General features: G+C 41.6%; 1 protein-coding gene across 1 annotated transcript in view; it reads right to left on the reverse strand.

Annotated features, from left to right (window-relative positions):
* Positions 1–17434: 17434 nt before the first annotated feature.
* The window catches only part of LOC120993759 (guanylyl cyclase-activating protein 3-like), a 408484-nt gene continuing 402908 nt past the window's right edge, over positions 17435–23010 (reverse strand). Inside the window, exons 3-4 of the mRNA XM_040422228.1 lie at positions 19032–19119; positions 17435–17568 (exon numbers count right to left, since the gene is read on the reverse strand). Of these exons, the coding sequence (XP_040278162.1) occupies positions 17435–17568; positions 19032–19119 (222 nt within the window). The remainder of the gene's footprint in view (positions 17569–19031; positions 19120–23010) is intronic.

A 23010-nucleotide genomic window follows, 5' to 3' on the forward strand; every position in this document is an offset into this window, starting at 1 on the left:
GAAGCCTGATTCTCTGCTATGACATGAAGACAGATTCTGCGCTGACATAAGGCCAGATTCTCTGTTACAGGACCGCTCTCCTCTGTCTGGGTGCCGGGGCCTAAATGTGTGACAGTGGCCTGTTCCATTGGTGGCTGACGTGAAGCCTGATTCTCTGCTATGACATGAATACAGATTCTGCGCTGACATAAGGCCAGATTCTCTGTTACGGGACCTCTCTCCTCTGCCTGGGTGCCTGGGCCTAAATGTGTGACAGTGGCCTGTTCCAGTGGTGGGTGACGTGAAGCCTGATTCTCTGCTATGACATGAATACAGATTCTGCGCTGACATAAGGCCAGATTCTCTGTTACGGGACCTCTCTCCTCTGCCTGGGTGCCTGGGCCTAAATGTGTGACAGTGGCCTGTTCCAGTGGTGGGTGACGTGATGCCTGATTCTCTGCTATGACATGAAGTAAGATTCTGCGCTGACATAAGGCCAGATTCTCTGTTACGGGACCGCTCTCCTCTGTCTGGGTGCCGGGGCCTAAATGTGTGACAGTGGCCTGTTCCAGTGGTGGGTGACGTGAAGCCTGATTCTCTGCTATGACATGAAGACAGATTCTGCGCTGACATAAGGCCAGATTCTCTGTTACGGGACCGCTCTCCTCTGTCTGGGTGCCGGGGCCTAAATGTGTGACAGTGGCCTGTTCCAGTGGTGGGTGACGTGAAGCCTGATTCTCTGCTATGACATGAATACAGATTCTGCGCTGACATAAGGCCAGATTCTCTGTTACGGGACCTCTCTCCTCTGCCTGGGCCTAAATGTGTGACAGTGGCCTGTTCCAGTGGTGGGTGACGTGAAGCCTGATTCTCTGCTATGACATGAAGACAGATTCTGCGCTGACATAAGGCCAGATTCTCTGTTACAGGACCGCTCTCCTCTGTCTGGGTGCCGGGGCCTAAATGTGTGACAGTGGCCTGTTCCATTGGTGGCTGACGTGAAGCCTGATTCTCTGCTATGACATGAATACAGATTCTGCGCTGACATAAGGCCAGATTCTCTGTTACGGGACCTCTCTCCTCTGCCTGGGTGCCTGGGCCTAAATGTGTGACAGTGGCCTGTTCCAGTGGTGGGTGACGTGAAGCCTGATTCTCTGCTATGACATGAATACAGATTCTGCGCTGACATAAGGCCAGATTCTCTGTTACGGGACCTCTCTCCTCTGCCTGGGTGCCTGGGCCTAAATGTGTGACAGTGGCCTGTTCCAGTGGTGGGTGACGTGATGCCTGATTCTCTGCTATGACATGAAGACAGATTCTGCGCTGACATAAGGCCAGATTCTCTGTTACGGGACCGCTCTCCTCTGTCTGGGTGCCGGGGCCTAAATGTGTGACAGTGGCCTGTTCCAGTGGTGGGTGACGTGAAGCCTGATTCTCTGCTATGACATGAAGACTGATTCTGCGCTGACATGAAGCCAGATTCTCTGCTATGGCATGAAGAGACTGATTCTCTGCTGACATGAAGCCAGATTCTTTGCTATGGCATGAAGAGACTGATTCTCTGCTGACGTGAAGCCAGACCTCTGTCCAATTGATATTGGTTCATTTTTATTTTTTTAATTTTAATTCATTTCCCTATCCACATTTGTTTGCAGGGGATTTACCTGCATGTTGCTGCATTTTGCAGCCCTCTAGCTCTTTCCTGGGCTGTTTTACAGCCTTTTTAGTGCCCAAAAGTTTGGGTCCCCATTGACTTCAATGGGGTTCGGGTTCGGGTTCGGGACGAAGTTCGGATCGGGTTCGGATCCCGAACCCGAACATTTCCGGGAAGTTCGGCCGAACTTCTCGAACCCGAACATCCAGGTGTTCGCTCAACTCTAATTATGATGCTAGTTGTCGCCAACCACTTACTTTAAGCTGATGTGTGACACACCACTGAAATCAGTGTTTCTGTCACTACTTTATACTGCTCTCATTAAGGTCAGCATAACGTTGACGATAGGTTCTCTTTAAACATTTAGCCGATTCAAGTCTGATCCCAATGATATCCCTCACTCTGGGTAATGAAGAAGTAGTCACATTTTTGATTGATACTGGAGCAGCCAAGACAATTGTGCACAGCACATATGGCCTCCCCGCACTTAATCTCCACGAACACCAGTCTTTGGGTAGAAGTGGATTGGAAAGTAGTACACTCCCCTTTTTAACAGAACCCACCTGTTAGATTTGCCCTTACCCAAGAAGTACTTGCCTGGTTGCTGGTCAGTGATAACGCCCCCTGCTGCATCCTGGGTACAGACTTGCTTGCAAAAGTACGTGCCGGCATCTCATACCATGAGGATGGCACTGTGAAGCTCACAGGTGCCCTCAATGTCCAGGAACTTTGTTTATTAGCCGTTAGTGATAAAATTCCCTGGTCCTTTTTTGTCAGTACTCCTGGAAGATGAGAAGGAAGCCCTGCTTGCGGGAATGTCGGGCCATCTTTGGGCTATTGGACCCACGGATGTTGGCAAGCTCCCAGTTTCTCCTGTAGAAGTGGTGATGAAACCTGGTGCCCCACTTCCCAGGAAGATGCAATATCTCTTGAGTATGGCACTGCCATAACAGTCCGAGACTTTTTGAAAAAGGGGTTATCAAAGAGATTATATCCCCTTCTAACACTCTTTTGTACCCTGTGAAAAAGAAAAGTGAGAAGGGCAAACCAACCCGATACCAGATGGTACGTGACCTATGTGCTGTGAATGAAGCCACAGTTTGTAATAGGCCCATTGTGCCCAATACACACCTTGTTGGCTCAGGTTCCCACTACCCACTCCACTGTGATTGATTTGACATTTTTTCTTTTGAGTACCACTACATTCAGACAGTTGGTAGTTGTTTGCCTTCACACATGAGGGTAAACAGTATACCTGGGTGGTGCTGCCGCAGGGAGCCTAGAACTCACCTAATATGTATACTGCAGCCATGTCACTCATAGAATGTGTCGGCAGATAAGAACCATTTGGCCCATCTAGTCTGCCCAATATACTGAATACTATGGATAGCCCCCGGCCCTATCTTATATGAAGGATGGCCTTATGCCTATCCCATGCATGCTTAAACCCCTTCACTGTATTTGCAGCTACCACTTCTGCAGGAAGGCTATTCCATGCATCCACTACTCTCTCAGTAAAGTAATACTTCCTTATATTACTTTTAAACCTTTGCCCCTCTAATTTAAAACTGTGTCCTCTTGTGGTAGTTTTTCTTCTTTTAAATATGCTCTCTTCCTTTACCGAGTTGATTCCCTTTATGTATTTAAAAGTTTCTATCATATCCCCTCTGTCTCTTCTTTCTTCCAAGCTATACATATTAAGGTCCTTTAACCTTTCCTGGTAAGTTTTATCCTGCAATCCATGTACTAGTTTAGTAGCTCTTCTCTGAACTCTCTCTAGAGTATCTATATCCTTCTGGAGATATGGCCTCCAGTACTGCGCACAATACTCCAAGTGAGGTCTCACCAGTGTTCTGTACAGCGGCATAAGCACTTCACTCTTTCTACTGCTTATACCTCTCCCTATACATCCAAGCATTCTGCTGGCATTTCGTGCTGCTCTATTACATTGTCTTCCCACCTTTAAGTCTTCTGAAATAATTACTCCTAAATCCCTTTCCTCAGATACTGAGGTCAGGACTGTGTCAAATATTCTATATTCTGCCCTTGGGTTTTTACGCCCCAGGTGCATTATCTTGCACTTATCCACATTAAATTTCAGTTTCCAGAGTTCTGACCATTCTTCTAGTTTTCCTAAATCCTTTTCCATTTGGCGTTTCCCTCCAGGAACATCAACCCTGTTACATATCTTTGTGTCCTTTTTTACAACATGGCTGCAAGTGAGAGAAAAATAAAGAAAATTTTTAGTTTTGTTGCATTACTGTTGCCTTCCTGGGGTGAAACATCTCATCCCTGAATGTAAGAAGACTGTGGAAGACATCCCTTTGCCCAGAAACATGAATGTACTGAGGACATTATTTTTAGGCCCTGTTTTTTTTTATTGCAGACCGTGGATACGCACGTTTGATGCAGTTTTCTTTATAATTATTAGTCTTTTAGTCCTTTCCACCTTACAGATGAGGTGGTAGATGCCTTTTATGCCTAAAGATGACCAGTTTGTTCTCCCCCACACTGGGCCTATGAGATTACCACATTTAGATTATATTGTACAGAAGTGAATGGCCATACTTCAGCTGTCCTCACACAACTGCATGGCCAGCAGCACCAGCGCCCTGTGGCATATTATTCAGCCAGACTTGACCCCCGTGGCCAGAGGTGCCCCTTTCTGCATCAGAGCTGTAGCAGTTGTACAAGCCATGCTTGATAAAGACTCTGAGATAGTCCTGAACCACAAAGTGACAGTGATATTACGTCTATCCTACGTCAACCTTTTTGTTGCCCGCAGAGTTAGATGTGATAATTTACAAAGTGTGTGGTTTAACCCCGCTAAATCCTTATGTGCCGGAAGAAAGCCACAGTCTGGTTAGGACTGATCCTCTGTATATCTCTGTTTGCTGATTTGAATGTTCATATTCATCCTGACTGACACTGTTACAGACGATCATGACGTATCACAAACTTATTTCCTGAAGCTTATAGATCAAGTGTTTTAAGTACTATCATGGATTCATCGTGTTGATTATTTGTCCTAATTGCTAATATATGGGACCATTCTAGATAATATTATCTTTATAGAATTGTTTCTCTATCACAGAATTGCAGCTATTGTATTTTTTTCCATCAATCTATTCATCAAAATATTGTGCCTATCAGGGATATTGTTGTGTTGATGTATGATCACCCACTTTATTTGATTAATGTAATGTGTCTTCGTTGACAAAGGGTATTCATATGACGCTGAAATGTTCAAAGATGTAATATTTTGGATCCAGCCACCCTGTTGCCTCTGGAGCAAGGGGGGGGGGAAGAGTTAGGGCACTTAAACTTTTTCTTCCAGATCCAGAGGAAGATGCTCATGACTGTTTGCAGATAAGTGTCACAAGGGACAGCAGGATTTGGTAAATCAGCTATTAGATAATCCAGATCATGTGCTCTTTGTGGATGGATCGAGGTATGGCCAGGATGGCAGTTACTACACAGTGGTGATTAAACATGACACTAAAAAGCAGAGTCCTCACCACCACACGTCTGCCGAAGAAGCAGAGCTAAGGGTTTTGGAGATGGCTTGCAGATATGCAGATGGAAAAGCAGCCAACATTTATGCTGACTCCAGGTACAGCCCATGACTATGGGCCTATTTGGAAAGCCAGAGACTTTCTGACCGCTTCAGGTAAACCCATCAAAATGGGGAAGCATTGAGGTCTCTTATAGAAGCCCTCATGTCGCCAACTTGAGTGGTGGTGATAAAAACAAAGGTTACTGTAAAACAGACTCAGAGGAGGAAAAGCCAAGGCAGATCAGGCGGCAACAATGGCTGCCAAATTGCCTAGGCAGACCGCAGCCTTAGTGGACACAGCTCAGGTCCCTGAAATAACTCCTCCTATCTAGCTGGAAGTTCTTAAGACCTTACAGAACCAGGCAGGGAAGGAGGAAAGGGACCAGTAGATGTAAAAAGGGGGGGACTGCGAATGAGGAAGGCCTAACACAGTTCCAAGGGAAACTCTTCCTTCCAAGGTCCCTCTAATCCACAATGGCACAGGCAACCCTTGGAGTGACGCACCAGTCAGAAGCTGCTGTGTGTGATTTAGTACATAGCGCATGCTACACCCCAGGGTTTAGCACTGTAGCAGTTAGATATACTCAAGGATGTATGATTTTTGCCCAGAACAACGTGAGACAAAGTGGTTAAGGTATCCCAGAAACACCTGTCTTGCCCTTTGTATCTGTTTCAACGCTTGCAGACTACCTTCAACTACCCAAGGTGGGCATGTATGAGTATGTATTGGTGTGTGATGACTTGTTTTCAGGTTTGCCAGAAGCATACTCGGTAGCTAAGACCACAGCAAAGAAGATTATGACCGAAGTTGTTTGCAGGTTTGAGGTACCTGAGACCAATGGAAGTGATACAGGTGTTCACTTCACAGGTGAAGTGATGCAGAAGATAATGAAGGTTTTGGGTGTAGAACGGGCCTTACATGCTTTGTACCATCCACAAAGCAGCAGCAGTAGGAAAAAAAGGAACTGAACGGGACACTAAAAGTAAAGATTAAAAAAGCCATGGCAGAGACTGGTATGCCATCAACAGAGTGCCTGCTGGTAGCCGTATTTTCAGTAAGGTATACCCCTAACTTGTGTCTGGAGATTGGGTGGTGGTAAAAAGACACGTTAGAAAAGTTCTGTCCTCAAATCCTGGTTTGATGGTCCATTCCAAGTGTCCTTGACCACAAGCACATCAGTGAATCTTGAAGGAAAGCCTAATTCGAGTCATTTTTAAGAAAGTATTGAGTCGGGAGACTTAAAAGGATGTTTCTTGTTCCCCTTGTGTGACTGCTGATCCTGACTAAAAGAATATGGATTCTTATTGAGATAGTAAAATCAGGTTTCTGGGCTGGGAAAGAGGTGTGCAAAAGGAAGAACAAAGTTGTGACAGTCTGATACTTCTAGCCCAGTGACCCATTAATAGTATAGACCAAAGACTCCCAGTATTGATAGTTCTTATGTTCACACTAATCAATGGCCAGGTCATGAATGCCCTAAAAGGGCTTACTTCCTATTCCTGAATTTTATCTTTAATTCTGCTATTTGCGTTAATTGTTTGTTGTGTCATCCCCTGCATTAGGAGGTTTTTGTTCAAAGTCGTAGCTGAGGCAACCCCGGAGATGCTCATGGGGAGACCTCCATAAGTTTGGAGACTTCTGTGAGGATGGGAGACAAGGTCCACTTCGTTCTGTTGGTCCCCCCTGCTTACGACGCCACCTGGAGATCATCGAGCATAGGGACTGACATCTGACTTCCCCATGCTACGTCCAGTGTCACGGGAGTCTATACACTAGGCTAGGTTGTCAAGGAAGCTGGCGAAGAGGATTCGAAGCATGGGGACAGATGTTCTAGGCTTTCGTTAGGGAAATAATGAGGTCCAAGGGGGACTGATAGAGATGTGGACTACATTCTTTGATTCAGCTAAGAAAGCTCCCACATACTATAGCTCTCAGACAACACCTTATTTTCTCCAGAGCACAAAGGTTCCATCCTACCCAAGAGAGCACGCCTCCTTGCTACATCATATATGCTTTTTCTGCTGTTAGAGAACTCCATTACAAGATGGCGCTTACAGCTAGATATTTACATAGTTCACATACCACATTTAGTAAAACAATGCAGAATGGGCAGATACCAAGTGTTATCTCTTGTCTTATTTTCGTATTTCAGCCAATGTAACAATGCCGCATGCTTCTGGGGCAATGCCTCTCTGATGTCTATATAAACTGCTGTACTTCCTGTAATAAACAAGAATTTGCTTTGACCCCAGTGTGTGTGTCATAGTTATTTTCTTCCGCGCGCGTAAAACCCTTGGGTTACTATTAATTTGGAGCAGTAGAGCAAACATAATCAGCCCCGATTGAGGGCATCTTTATCAATATCACACAGTTTGATAAAAGTTACAGGGAGGGTGAGGACTCAGATGACGATTGTGTGCTGGACAGGACCTGGGATCTGGTTTGGGGTGCTGAGGAGGAGGCAACATCAGTAAAGAAGGGCAGTGGTGGGAGCGGCAGCAATAAAGAGCAGAGGCGACATACCTCCCAAAGAACAGTCAGGGCCTCCTGTGCTTTGGGATCTGGTGATGCTGTTGACACTGTGTGTGGGTTAGGCCTAAAATGTGCCAGAGCTAAGCACAGCTTGGCTGCCTGTAGCTCTGTGCGAGCAACTGCCATATGGTGTTTCTCCCCACAAGGTGGGCACACAAAACCACAGCCGTGTGCAAGATCTGCAGGATTAAAATAAGCAGTGGCCTTTCAAACACACTCATAGCTACCAGAGGTCTATTGCACCTTGTCCTCAGTTCCATCGTGAGACATCTATTACGGAATGTTTGGCCATGAAAAAACTTTTCTCCACCAGCATGGCCATGTCACAGCAAGCACTTTTCCGCCTCCTCCATGGACATGGTCCAGTCCCCAACAGCAGCAGGGAACAGTTTCAGCTAAAGTATATCAAGCAGCAAACATCCCGCTGGCTGTCACCCGGCTAACTCAAACTGGACAATGTGGTCAGCGAAAATGGGCACAACATCCTGCCCGTCCTGAGTCGGGGGAAATAACACATGCTCCCTGCATGGCCTTTTTTTAAATTTACTGGTTACGCAAGGTACTGGCAATTTGAGACTGTCCCTCTTTTCATCCATTCTCACATGGTGAGGAACGCTCTCCTAGACTTCCAATGTCAGAATGGTCTGCAGCTACACTGCTTAATCTACGATGTTCCAACTCGCTGGAATTCAACGTTGTACATGCTCAAGCATCTGTACGAGCAGCAGAGAACCGTGGACGATTTAGTCATGCACCAAATCGCCTCAGCAGGGAGCATGTGTTGTTTCCAGGTCAGGCAGTGGCAGCTCATGCCATTCATGCTGCAGTTGTCCCTCATCCCCCTCATATGTATTTTTTAAGAGATGGTGATGCTTATGCAATAGGTGGTGATGAAGGAGGAGGGAGAAGAACAACTAATGCATCTTGATGTCCACCTTGTTGCTGTTGGAAACCCACAATGAGAAACTCCCATGGGGGAATAAGAGGAGGTGCTGCCACTTAAGGAGGAGGAAGACACCCAATCATCTCAGTGGGGGCCAGAGGTGGAAAGAACTGGCTCTTCAGGCACACTGACCAGAATGGCCACCTGTATGCTTGCTTGCTTATGCAGTGATAGGTGGATCAGTGACATCAAGAAGTCTGATGATTACTGAATAGCCATGCTTTTAGACCCTCGCTATCAAAGCAAAATGAGGGAATGTTTTTCTCTTGCAGAAAGAGAGGACAAATTACGTTATTACCAGGAAACCCTGTGTATGCAGCTTGCTGCAGCTTACTGCGAGCAGATTCCTGCCGCCAGCATTTCTGAAAGGGAGCCACCTCTCCACCCCCCACAGAGCCCCCTCCCACCATGAGCAGCAGAAGCCACAGCAGCCATTTTCATCTCCTCAACATGATGGAGAAGTTTTTCCATGTGCCGCGCAAAGCTAAGGGAAGTCAGCAACCTGACAGCTCCCGCCTCAGTGGCCAGGTTCAGGCCTACCTAAACTCTGGCCAGTCTGTGGCGTATACCCTGTTCCCTGACCACATGGATTTCTGTAAAGGCAGACTGGAATAGTCGCCTGAACTGGCACAGCATGCTCATTTCTTTCTTGCCCTGCCTCCAGTATCATCTCAGAGGATTTTTAGCTCCACAGGTGTGTTGACACCCAAAACGGACCAAGTTGGCTTCTGCCAGTATGCAAAACATCACTTTTTAAAAAAAATGGCCTTCCTGGTGGCGCCCCATCTTGCCACTGTTTCTGCCTGCCAACCCTCATGTTCTGTATGGCTGCTGCCGCCTCCGTCATGCCACTGCTGCGACCTGCCAACCATCATGTTCCGTACGGCTGCTGCTGACTCCATCATGCCAACCGCCAACATGACACAGCCTACCGACCATCATCTTCCGTAAGGCTGCTGCCTGCCAGCCAACATTTACTATATGGCTGCTGCTGCTAATCCCCTACTGCCACCACTATTAATGCAAAGCATCTGGCACTACCACCGCTACTACCCATAGGGGGCCTTGTATGTTCCATGCTATGCTGCTTCTGCTACTATTGCGGCACACTCTTCCACATCCATACTGCACTGTTGCTGCTCCCAATTAAAAGGCAGAATTTTTTTAGGCTCGTTCGTAACGAGACACTTTTTCTTCTGAAATTCAATACTTGTGCATGTCGTACGTGCAGGCATTTTAACCGACATGCATAATTTTTGGACCCTTATTTTTATTCCATAACAACGAGGGACAATTTTTGGAAGCTTTGGAATCTTAAAAAGCATAACACGTGCCAGCGCTATGTGTTTTTAAATACGGTGTATGTAACACACTAATTTACAGCAATAGTAAATGTCACTCATTTACTATTGCTGTCATTGCGTTTGAGAGCTTGTGGATGTAAAAATAAAAAATTCATACCTCCCAGGAAAACAAGAGTCCTAGGAGGTTAGAGGAGGTTATATACCTATATTCAGGGCAATTGGAGTAACTTTGGTTCGGCCTGAAACGATTCGAACCTGAACTGAATCTCAAGTGGTACGTTCTATTGTGCTCAAATGAATGCATGCATGTATGCATGAAAATATATATATATATATATATATATATATATATATATACGTAGAAAAAAGGGCAGCACTCCAATAGATAAAAAATCAAAAAACTTTATTTACCCATAAGGCTGTAGCGACGTTTCGGCTCTAACACAGGAGCCTTCCTCAAGCAGTGTGTACAAACCAAAATCTGAACATATATAGTGTTACAGCTAACCATAACCAATTACATGTCAAGTGAACATAATTAATAAAAAAAACAATATACAAAATACATCATACATGTGAATACGGATAAAATCAGCAATACAATATGATTCAATCGTGATGCACCTAATTGTATACAAATAATTACCATAAATATAAAGCATAGTGAAATATTCATATAAATACATAATTAATAGTATATCAAAAGTGGCTAAGTGGGCTCGGCTAAGGGATACACTAACAATTAAGAGTGGATCCGCCAGCCGTGACCACAGCGCGGCCGCGCATCTGCATGCAAATACAGGGTCGCGGCCGCACCAATCAAAACCCACCTGTCGCCACACCACTAAGAGGGCTCTCCTCATAACACCCTACCACATATGTAATGGACAATAACAAGAACAAAAACAATTTTCTGGAGAGAACACGGAAGTCGTCTTTTGCATAGACAGGTGGGTTTTGATTGGTGCGGCCGCGACCCTGTATTTGCATGCAGATGCGCGGCCGCGCTGTGGTCACGGCTGGCGGATCCACTCTTAATTGTTAGTGTATCCCTTAGCCGAGCCCACTTAGCCACTTTTGATACTTTGGCATTGTCTCATGCCAGTACCACCCTGATTCCACACTGTACCGGACTGAGTTGTGATCATGAGCGTCGGGGCGATAGAATGGGCTGCTTGCCCTTATCCATAATGGCCGTCTTAGTGCGGTGACGTAAGAGCGCATGCGTCATGTGACGAGATTGATACTGGCCGGGAACATGTATTATACGTCATATGGACATGCGCAGTGGGGATCTAGGCACGCCGGACCGCACATGTCAGCATGGATTACAACCGGTCTTCATCCTGCATTCTCAGCATGCATCACCTGTATCAGTAAGCACATGACACTTTATGTAATTACCTACAGTTGACACCGATTATACTATTAATTATGTATTTATATGAATATTTCACTATGCTTTATATTTATGGTAATTATTTGTATACAATTAGGTGCATCACGATTGAATCATATTGTATTGCTGATTTTATCCGTATTCACATGTATGATGTATTTTGTATATTGTTTTTTTATTAATTATGTTCACTTGACATGTAATTGGTTATGGTTAGCTGTAACACTATATATGTTCAGATTTTGGTTTGTACACACTGCTTGAGGAAGGCTCCTGTGTTAGAGCCGAAACGTCGCTACAGCCTTATGGGTAAATAAAGTTTTTTGATTTTTTTATCTATTGGAGTGCTGCCCTTTTTTCTACGTCTGCATCATTGGATTGGCTTGTATCCATATTGGGCTTTTTTTGCACCCTTCATTCCCTTTTTATCTGTGACGGTGCTGCCATCTCTTTTCTCTTTTATATATATATATATATATATTTTTTTTTTAGGCTTATGGCATTGTAATTGTAGTAAGATAATATGCATTATAATTTATTTACATAGGAATGAACTGGTCCTTAAAACCTCAGTTCAAATCACATTTAAGGCCTCAGTTTAACCCATATGTGGCATGAATTAATATAGATTAAAAGGATGCCTCCGTTGGTTGGCATGATGTAATATTCATCCCCCATTGGTCCTACTGTAAAAACCATGTATATATTTTTGTTGCACACTGCTGTCCTATAACTTATGTGCTTTTTTTGTATATGTTAAAATATATATATATATATATATATATATATATATACAATATATATATATATGTTATATTTCAGGACCTAGAAAAAAAATATAAATAATTTGATAATAATGATAGTAAAATGAAAGATAAACAGTACTCACCTGTTGCATCCCCCACTACTACTGCGCTAACACTTCAGCAGTCCTAACCAATGTTAGGGTATGTTCACATCTGCATTGGAAGCTCCGTGCGGACTTTCCGAATCTAGCACTTCCATTATTTCCATTCTTCTGCTCCTATAACGGAGTAGAACAATGGAAAATAATAGAGGTGATGAATGAAGCATTATCCTGCAATGATATTGTTATGTACGTTCACATAACCTCTGTAGCCAATCATTGGCCTCAGCAGTCATGTGGACATATTGCACAACATATCATCACTGCAGCAAAATAAACAAATATAGTTGGGGACCACTTGGAGCATTGGTGCAGTAGTGGCGGGGAATTTATCAGATGAGTAATGGTTAACTTTTTTATTCCATCACATTCCATACCGTTATTGCACTTTTTTTTAATACTTCTTTAACAAAGATATGCCTCATGCACACAACAGCACTCATTTTGCCGAGGAATGTTAATGCTCAATGGAGGGGGGACCATTTAAAAGTTTTCCATGAGGCTGACTCTTCTCTTGTTATGCCTCTTCATAGCAACATAACCAAGGTTTTGATCTGTGGGATCTGAGTGCTGAGACCATTGCTGATCACTAGAATGAGGAGAGACAAGCGCTTACATAGAGTGTTCTCTCTCCTTGCTCCAGGAGATGGGCTCAATATAAAATCTTATGTCCCCTGCAGTAAAGAGAGAGAGAGAGAGTGTGCTATGTGAGAGCTTCTCTCCCTTTGTTCTAGCGATCGGCGGAGATCTCAGTACTCAAACATATCAAACGTTTTTTGAAAGCTCAATGACTTTTTAATATGCTACATACAGGGAGTGCAGAATTATTAGGCAAGTTGTATCTTTGAGGATTAATTTTATTATTGAACAACAACCATGTTCTCAATGAACCCAAAAAACTCATTAATATCAAAGCTGAATATTTTTGGAAGTAGTTTTTAGTTTGTTTTTAGTTTTAGCTATTTTAGGGGGATATCTGTGTGTGCAGGTGACTATTACTGTGCATAATTATTAGGCAACTTAACAAAAAACAAATATATACCCATTTCAATTATTTATTTTTACCAGTGAAACCAATATAACATCTTAACATTCACAAATATACATTTCTGACATTCAAAAACAAAACAAAAACAAATCAGTGACCAATTTAGCCACCTTTCTTTGCAAGGACACTCAAAAGCCTGCCATCCATGGATTCTGTCAGTGTTTTGATCTGTTCACCATCAACATTGCGTGCAGCAGCAACCACAGCCTCCCAGACACTGTTCAGAGAGGTGTACTGTTTCCCTCCTTGTAAATCTCACATTTGATGATGGGCCACAGGTTCTCAATGGGGTTCAGATCAGGTGAACAAGGAGGCCATGTCATTAGATTTTCTTCTTTTATACCCTTTCTTGCCAGCCACGCTGTGGAGTACTTGGACGCGTGTGATGGAGCATTGTCCTGCATGAAAATCATGTTTTTCTTGAAGGATGCAGACTTCTTCCTGTACCACTGCTTGAAGAAGGTGTCTTCCAGAAACTGGCAGTAGGACTGGGAGTTGAGCTTGACTCCATCCTCAACCCGAAAAGGCCCCACAAGCTCATCTTTGATGATACCAGCCCAAACCAGTACTCCACCTCCACCTTGCTGGCGTCTGAGTCGGACTGGAGCTCTCTGCCCATTACCAATCCAGCCACGGGCCCATCCATCTGGCCCATCAAGACTCACTCTCATTTCATCAGTCCATAAAACCTTAGAAAAATCAGTCTTGAGATATTTCTTGGCCCAGTCTTGACGTTTCAGCTTGTGTGTCTTGTTCAGTGGTGGTCGTCTTTCAGCCTTTCTTACCTTGGCCATGTCTCTGAGTATTGCACACCTTGTGCTTTTGGGCACTCCAGTGATGTTGCAGCTCTGAAATATGGCCAAACTGGTGGCAAGTGGCATCTTGGCAGCTGCATGCTTGACTTTTCTCAGTTCATGGGCAGTTATTTTGCGCCTTGGTTTTTCCACACGCTTCTTGCGACCCTGTTGACTATTTTGAATGAAACGCTTGATTGTTCGATGATCACGCTTCAGAAGCTTTGCAATTTTAAGAGTGCTGCATCCCTCTGCAAGATATCTCACTATTTTTGACTTTTCTGAGCCTGTCAAATCCTTCTTTTGACCCATTTTGCCAAAGGAAAGGAAGTTGCCTAATAATTATGCACACCTAATATAGGGTGTTGATGTCATTAGACCACACCCCTTCTCATTACAGAGATGCACATCACCTAATATGCTTAATTGGTAGTAGGCTTTCGAGCCTATACAGCTTGGAGTAAGACAACATGCATAAAGAGGATGATGTGGTCAAAATACTCATTTGCCTAATAATTCTGCACGCAGTGTATGTGCAATCTGACACAGACAGCAAAATCCACTTGTATTAGCTATATGGCATTTGTCTGGATAGAATGTAAAAGGCATTGTCTCACTTCTGCAAAGGGCATTCATCATGTAGATAAAGATAATACAAGGCAGTTACTAATGTATTGTTATTGTCTATATTTCTTCCTTTGCAAAGGAGGCATTATGGACAATTACAATGCATTAGTAAAAGTCTTGTATTAGCTTTGTCTACATGATAAATGCAATTTATAGAAGTGAGTTAACCCATTTAATCCAAAGCTCAGACGATTACATAAACTCCTGAGAGATTATATCATTGACCTTTATCACTCAGACGTATACAGTAGTACTGTCTCCGTGTTGCCATTACTGGACTCTAATCAAGCGAACAAATGTACCAATCCTTCATAATCATTCTGTGCTTTTTTTTGTTGATGTTGATTTTCTGTAGTTGAAATTAACAGGACAGTTTTCAACCAGTTTTTTTTTCATATGCATGTAGTTGTTGAAACATAATCTTATCCCTAAAGCTATAGAAAAGAAAACAAATGTCTGCAACCAAACTTTCTTTGGATGAGTTTCATTCATTAGAAAGCTGGCAATACACATGAAATAGCTGTTGGTTGGCCGAAAGCTATCCCTTCTGATCCTCCAATACATATGCTTGCTCAGCTAGACCAAACATGGATATATATTGAATGGGAGAGGGGGAAAGCCGCTGACATACTCCTCTGCTTACTAACCTACTAGCAAAAGGATTGGTAGTTTCAAATCCAATTTGCCCATTCCTTATCTCCCCCTATGTAAGCCATTGGAGAAGAGTGGGAAAGCTCCATACATAATAGATGATCAGATTCCGCTGATGAACATCTAATGTTTATGGCCAGCTTAAGTTTCCCAAAAATGTAAACCTTCACTGTATAGTTATTTAAAGAAAAATATCACCATCTAATATATACAAAAAATTGTGTAACTGTAATATTAATATGTAAGAGAATCTACTGTACAATAATCAGGAACATTCATTGTAAATAGTATAATGAGATTAGATTTATTGAAGTATTTTAAAGTCATTTAATAACATTTTTAAGGATATGTCAGAATTATCATGACCTTATAAAAAAAAAAAAAAAAACTTTGAACGTTGAGCAAAGCTGTTTATAGTCAATTTGGGTAGTGTTTAGTTACTCTGAAAGGTCAGACAATAGCTTATCTATTCTTGCCTAATACAGATGGAAGTCAATCCCCTTTTAAAGTCCTTTAAAATGGATTTAAATCAATGAATTGCTGAGAGATTAGTTTTCACTGGCCTAGCACAGACTATTATAGCTTTGTTATATTACATAGAATAAAACTGGTTTCACAGATAAGTTTTTTTTCCAAAAACATCTTGTTTTTAGAGTTTTTGATGGCAGAAAATGATGTGTCCAGAATAGAAATGTATCAAACACAGTACAAACATGCATTTTATGTGGTGTTCTTGAGTTTCATTTTTTGGGGTTTTATCCATGGTGTTTTTTGCAAATTGCAGCATGCTCTGGATATAATATTTTTTTTACTCCCTTTCTGCCATTTTTTTTCTCTGTTTGGAAAACACGCAATGCCCCTTTTTTTTTTACAAAGACCTACAAAGGAAGTGACATCAGAGTGGAGTATAAAGTTTTACATTTCTCAACATGCATGACTTGCAAAAAAACAAAACACCACAGACTAGAATCCCATGTAATAAGAGAGTATTTGTAAAAAAATAGGCATCAAACACGCCCAAAAAATTCATACAGAATAAAATAGCTAAATAAAAATTATTTGTGAAGAGAAACAATCTTCGTCAGAAGTGCAATAACTGGCTAAAGTAGACCATATATGCCACCTAGAGGAATTGGCTGCTCATGCCTCCTGCTGTCACACTAAATTCAAACAGATCTGGAAACCCTGTATTGCCATCTGATACTTTAATCTCTCTAACTCAAGAAATAATCATGTCATAAGCCTCCCCCATATGACCCTCCCTCTTTTCCACCCTTCCCACTCCCTGTTCTACTCCACGTTAGTTTCCTTTCTATGTTCCACATTGTTATCTTTCCCTCTTAGGTTCCAATGTCACAGTCTGCATTTCTATATAACTGCTTGTAAAAAAGAAATGCATACAACACCCCTCAGTAAGGCAAAAACAGGCGCACGTCCCTCCAGGAGCATTGTCAATGGCCTTCAGTAGAACAGAACAAAAGATGGAGACAGCACCAACAAAGAAGTGGTGAAAAAGGTGTTGTTTTTAATCCATATTGTGGCAGTCCAAATACATGCAACGTTTCAGCTAATCCTTAGCCTCCTCAAGCATGAGATTAGCCGAAACGTCGCATGCATTTGGACTGCCACAATATCGATTAAAAACAACACCTTTTTCACTGTTTCTTTGCTGGTGCTGTCTCCATCTTATTGTTCTGTATTAATGCTTGGTTCAAATTCAGATATTCATCCATTGTAACATCTTACATGACCTTGGACATTATTCCAGACATATGTTACTATAACAATTTTGTCATCTGTGTGTACTGTTATTTCTTTATTAACCAATTTTAATAAAAAGATCATTAAAAAAATTATGTGAAAGTCCTAAACCTTCCTTCAAGGCAGTCCTTAGAAAGTGCATAAAGCTTATATGTTACTTTTGCTGGTCTCATCATTCAGGCTTAGCAGCCACCATCCTTACAAAAAAATCCCCAAATGATCTGTACATAGATCCCCAGAAAGCAAGACACAGTGATCCTAAGTTCATGACACTCAATTTATGGGATACTTCTCCGTCGTCCATTCTGAATAGTTTTCAACACATTGGTGAGATCAAAACTTTTTGAAATAATATCAAGAAGCTCTGCATCCTTTTCTATTCCACCGATAAACTCTTCTAATGTCAGCTCTCCTAGAAACAGAAGGACAACAGATGAAAGTGTGCGCAGAATGCAATTATTACAAAGATATAGAAGTTGCAGTTTACAAAGGTACCTTGGCAGTCATACAAGCCCTACATTGTGAAAATGTTACTACAATTAGGGTTTTTATACATACAGGTGAAACACGAAAAATTTGAATATCGTGCAAAAGTCCATTTATTTCAGTAACTCAAATTAAAAGGAATTGCATTAATGCAGCTTAAAATTAGAATTTTGTGAAAAGGTTTAATATTCTAGGCTCAAAGTGTCACATTCTAGTCAGCTAATTAATCCACACCCCCTGAGCAAAGGGTACCTAAAAATTGTGACTTTGGGGTTTTATAAGCTGTAAGCCATAATCATCCAAATTATAACAAATAAAGGCTTGAAATATCTCGCTTTGCATGTAATGAGTCTATCTCATATGTTAGTTTCACCTTTTAAGTTGCATTACTGAAATAAATGAACTTTGCACGATATTCTAATTTTTCGAGTTTCACCTGTACAATAAAAATTTGCCATATTTTAGTAAATAATTTTTTATTTTCATCTACATAGCCATATGAGGACTTGTTTATTCGAGGCATGAGTTTGTATTTTTAAATTTGTATTTTAAATAGCTCTATTTAGAGGTGTGTACACTGTATTATATAACGCTTATTTATTTTGGGGATGGGGATAAAAAGCACAGCCATTCTGACATTGTTTTTGTGCTTTGTTTTACAGATTTCACTGCGCCATATAAGTGACATGATAACTTTATTCTGCAGCTTGCTACAATTATTGAATTTTTAACTAATATTAGTGCAATTATTCAAATGACTTTGCTGTGTGAAGGCTTGATTTTTTTGGGCCAACTCATAGTTTCATTAGTGCAATTTTCAGATGCATACAAATTTCTGTTCATTTTTTGTTGTGTTTTACTTTAGGGAGTTTAATGAACAGCAATTTTGTTAAATATTTTCTATGGTTTTCACAATGCAGGGTAAATATTGTGAATTTTTCAAAAAGACTTACCTTTACTTGAAAAGGGTGATTTTTTTTTACTTGGAATTTATTATTTAAAACTTTTCCTGTATCCTAGTAATGCTTCTGTTTTACAGTGTATTATTTACATGTCAATGTGACTATCCTCATGCTGGGTACAATACCTGGCAGACGTGAAAGCCTTTATTAGGCTCAAGCTGCCATTGCAACCCATCATAACCCTATAATGGTGTAACAAGTGGCCAGTGGGGTGAGAGAACAACCCCCCTCCATCTCTGACCATTTAGATGCTACAGCATTGATGCCACAGTTAGCACCTAATTGGTAAACTTTGGTTGCTGTCACTTTCTGGTTTACTAAAATAGGGCATTAATATATCCCTCTGTCCAATTGTAATAAATACATCTTTACTTAAAGGTAATAACTCTTGCAAAATAAAAATAAAAAACACTGTAAACAAACGTACCGTCTCCGTTCACATCAATCTTTTGAAATACCATTGCTGTGAATTCCTCAGGATTTATTCCCTGGTGACCATTTAAAGCTTGGACTGCCTAGAAAAAACAATATGTAAATTTAAATTCCTTAGCTTTTATTGCTTTTTACTGACTAGATTTCCAGTATTTACACTGTGAATACTGCATTGCCACAAAAACAGTTTTGTCAACAATCCTGCTTCATTTTTCAACACTGTCTTGTGAACTTTAGTTGAGTTGAATGGCTTTATCTTTGGGAAGCTATAGAAAAATGTGTTTTCCCTCCTACATACATCTAAAGGATTATTATAACCCTACTACTAGTGTCTTGCTAAACGGATGCCCATCTCCACAGGTTTTTTTTTAAATGTGCCACCTGACAATGCTACCCCTTATCTCCCGTCTTATATGACATTGCTATTGAGCCCCTGGCAGCCATGATAAGATATGAAAGGGGAATTGAAGAGCTAGGAAAGAGCACTTTAGTAAAAAAAAAAAAAAGATTAGTTTATATGTAGACAACATTCTCTTGTACCTGACAAATTCTGATGAATCTCTTGAAACAGTATTGCGCTTAAAGTTTTTTTTTGCATCTTTTTAAATTGATGGCCTATCTTTAGGATAGGCCATCAATATCTTATCGACAGGTCTTAAATTTCTGTGACTGAGTATCAGTTCTATTCCTGTGACAGTGGCAGTATACCTAAATATAATAATTACAGCATTTACAAAAGAGAAGGAATTCTTGGAGTAAGCAGGTTTAATACAGTAGATCGATTATGACCTTTTTTGAAATTCAAGCATTCATCATACCAGCAGAAGTGCAGTGATCCTGCACTGAACATAAAACCACTGCTATTTCTCTAGTGATAGATCACACCATCCAGCGGTAAACATCCTTTTAAAGAAATATCACAGTTGGAATGTGGATCTGACATTCTTTATCAAGTTCGCATTCGAGGGAACTTGTATGAACATCAAAAGTATTCTGGTACAAACCAGGCCACATGCTTTTCTTTTATTATCGGTACTGCACCCCAATTCATTTATTGTCCGATCACAATAATATGGCATCAGAGTGGCACAGCGTTGTAATCTCTTATTGCCCTGGATCTCAATGTAGACCTGGGAAATTCCATACTTTAGCACTAATGTTCAGCAAGCACCTGAATGTATTATCTCCCACGCATACACTAGTTGGATCAGAGTGACATAAATGTTTAAAGGTCAAAATGGGTGTATGTTTTAATCAGTCTCTTCCGGCAGACGTATATTACAGATACCAAAAATTATCTACAGTTTTATCACATCAGATATTTTATTATTATTAGGTATTACATGAATTTCCATACCGGGGATATCCACAGAGGCTCTTGGAAAGACACAAGCAGAGAATAAGGAATGTTGGAAGAATAAAAAGTAAAATGAGTGCATTCCATTTCATTCTTTTTTTCCAGTAAAAATATCTTCAGTATTATGAGGAGTAACTGGAATTTGATCAGTAAGAACATTTGTATGGAGGACCCCCAGTACTGCTTATAGAAAAGGTAGGAATTTCAAAGATTGTTTGATAAAAATTGATGTTGGAAGCAATAAAAAACAGTGTGACAGACCTATATGAGTACACCCAGGAAAAGGAAATTTCCCTTGCTTGTGGCGTGCTCATTGTAATATTATAATTAAAGCGGATACTTTTAACCACCCACACATGCAAATTGTACCGTATTAAAAAGAGATTTAGATGTAGTGGTGACATAAAGAGGATAAGTTTAATTATTTATCTTATCCATGTTGCCTTATCTGCGTAGGGGAGACCACCAATGAATGTCGGATCAGGATTAATAATTTTATGTCATCCATTGGGACCAAGAACATACATAGGTTAGTAACATAGGGGAAGATTTATCAAACTGGTGTAGTTGCCCATAGCAACCAATTAGGTTCTACCTTTCATTTTACAAATGAGGTGTGAAAAATGAAAGGTGGAATCTGATTGGTTGCTCTGGGCAACTAAGCCAGTTTTAACCCCTTAAGGACATAGGACGTACCGGTACGCCCTATTTCCCGAGTCCTTAAGGACCAAGGACGTACCGGTACGTCCTAACTTTTAAATCGGGATTCCGGCGCCCGAGGGGTTAAACGGAACGGGATTTCGGCTGAAATCCTTCAGCCGGCATCCTGTGACAACGCCAGGGGGGGTGATGTGACCCCCCCGTGTCGGCGATCGCAGCAAACCGCAGGTCAATTCAGACCTGCGGTTTGCTGCGCTTTTTGCAGTTTCTGATGCCCGCGGTCCCTGACCGCGGGGATCAGAAACTTTTGAGTGCCTATAATCTATATTTTTCACCCCCCCCTGCACCCCTGCATGATTTGATGGGGGTGTCGCAGGCGGTGGGGGCGTTGCGGGAGGCGGGCGGTGCGGCAGGCGGGATCGCGATCCCCCGCCCGCCTCCCCATGAACGATCGTTGGCTTCTAGTGGTTATACCAGGGTGCCAGCACATTGCTGGCACCCTGGTATAAACGGCTGACATCTGTGCAGATGTCAGCCGTTTAACCCTTTCCATACCGCGGTCCGTACGGACCGCTGTATGGAAAAAGTTATCTGTCATCGGTCAGGGAGCTCCCTCCCTCTCCATCGGGGGGCTGCTGTGCCTTTGCAGCCCCCCGATGGAGAGGGAGAGAGCCCCCAGAGAGCCCCCCTTAGCCCCGTGCTTACCCTTCCCCGTCTGCGAAGTTATGAGCAGACGGGGAGGGTTCCCATGGCAACAGGACGCCTGCTCAGGCGTCCTGCTGTCCATGGTGCTGAACAGATCTATGCTGAAAGCATAGATCTGTTCAGTGTAAGTAAAATACAGTACAGAACAATATATATTGTACTGTACTGTATTATACAGACATCAGACCCACTGGATCTTCAAGAACCAAGCGGGTCTGGGTCAAAAAAATGTAAAAAAAAAGTGAAAAAAGTTAAGATAAAAAAAAAACATTTATCACTGAATAAAAATTAAAAAAATAAAATAAACTACACATATTAGGTATCGGCCGCGTCCGTAACGACCTGATCTATAAAATGGTCATGTTACTTTCCCCGCACGGTGAACGCCATAAAAATAAAAAAATAAAAACTATGAGAAAATTGAAATTTTGCCCACCTTACTTCCCAAAAAAGGTAATAAAAGTGATCAAAAAAGTCGCGTGTATGCCAAAATAGTACCAATCAAACCGTCATCTCATCCCGCAAAAAATGAGACCCTACTCAAGATAATCGCCCAAAAGCTGAAAAAACTATGGCTCTTAGACTATGGAAACACTAAAACATGATTTTTTTTTGTTTCAAAAATAAAATCATTGTGTAAAACTTACATAAATAAAAAAAAAGTATACATATTAGGTATCGCCGCGTCCGTATCGACCGGCTCTATAAAAATATCACATGACCTAACCCCTCAGATGACCACCGTAAAAAAATAAAAATAAAAACAGTGTAAAAAAAGCCATTTTTTGCCATCTTACGTCACAAAAAGTGTAATAGCAAGCGATCAAAAAGTCATATGCACCCCAAAATAGTGCCAATCAAACCGTCATCTCATCCAGCAAAAAATGAGACCCTACTCAAGATAATCGCCCAAAAACTGAAAAAACTATGGCTCTTAGACTATGGAGACACTAAAACATTTTTTTGGTTTTAAAAATGAAGTTATTGTATAAAACTTACATAAATAAAAAAAAATTTATACATATTAGGTATCGCCGCGTCCGTGACAACCTGCTCTATAAAATTACCCCATGATCTAACCTGTCAGATGAATGTTGTAAATAACAAAAAAAAAAAGTGCCAAAAAAGCTATTTCTTGTTACCTTGCTGCACAAAAAGTGTAATATAGAGCAACCAAAAATCATATGTACCCTAAACTAGTACCAACAAAACTGCCACCCTATCCCGTAGTTTCTAAAATGGAGTCACTTTT

This window comes from Bufo bufo, chromosome 3 (genome assembly GCF_905171765.1).
Source record: "Bufo bufo chromosome 3, aBufBuf1.1, whole genome shotgun sequence".
Lineage (NCBI taxonomy): Eukaryota > Metazoa > Chordata > Amphibia > Anura > Bufonidae > Bufo > Bufo bufo.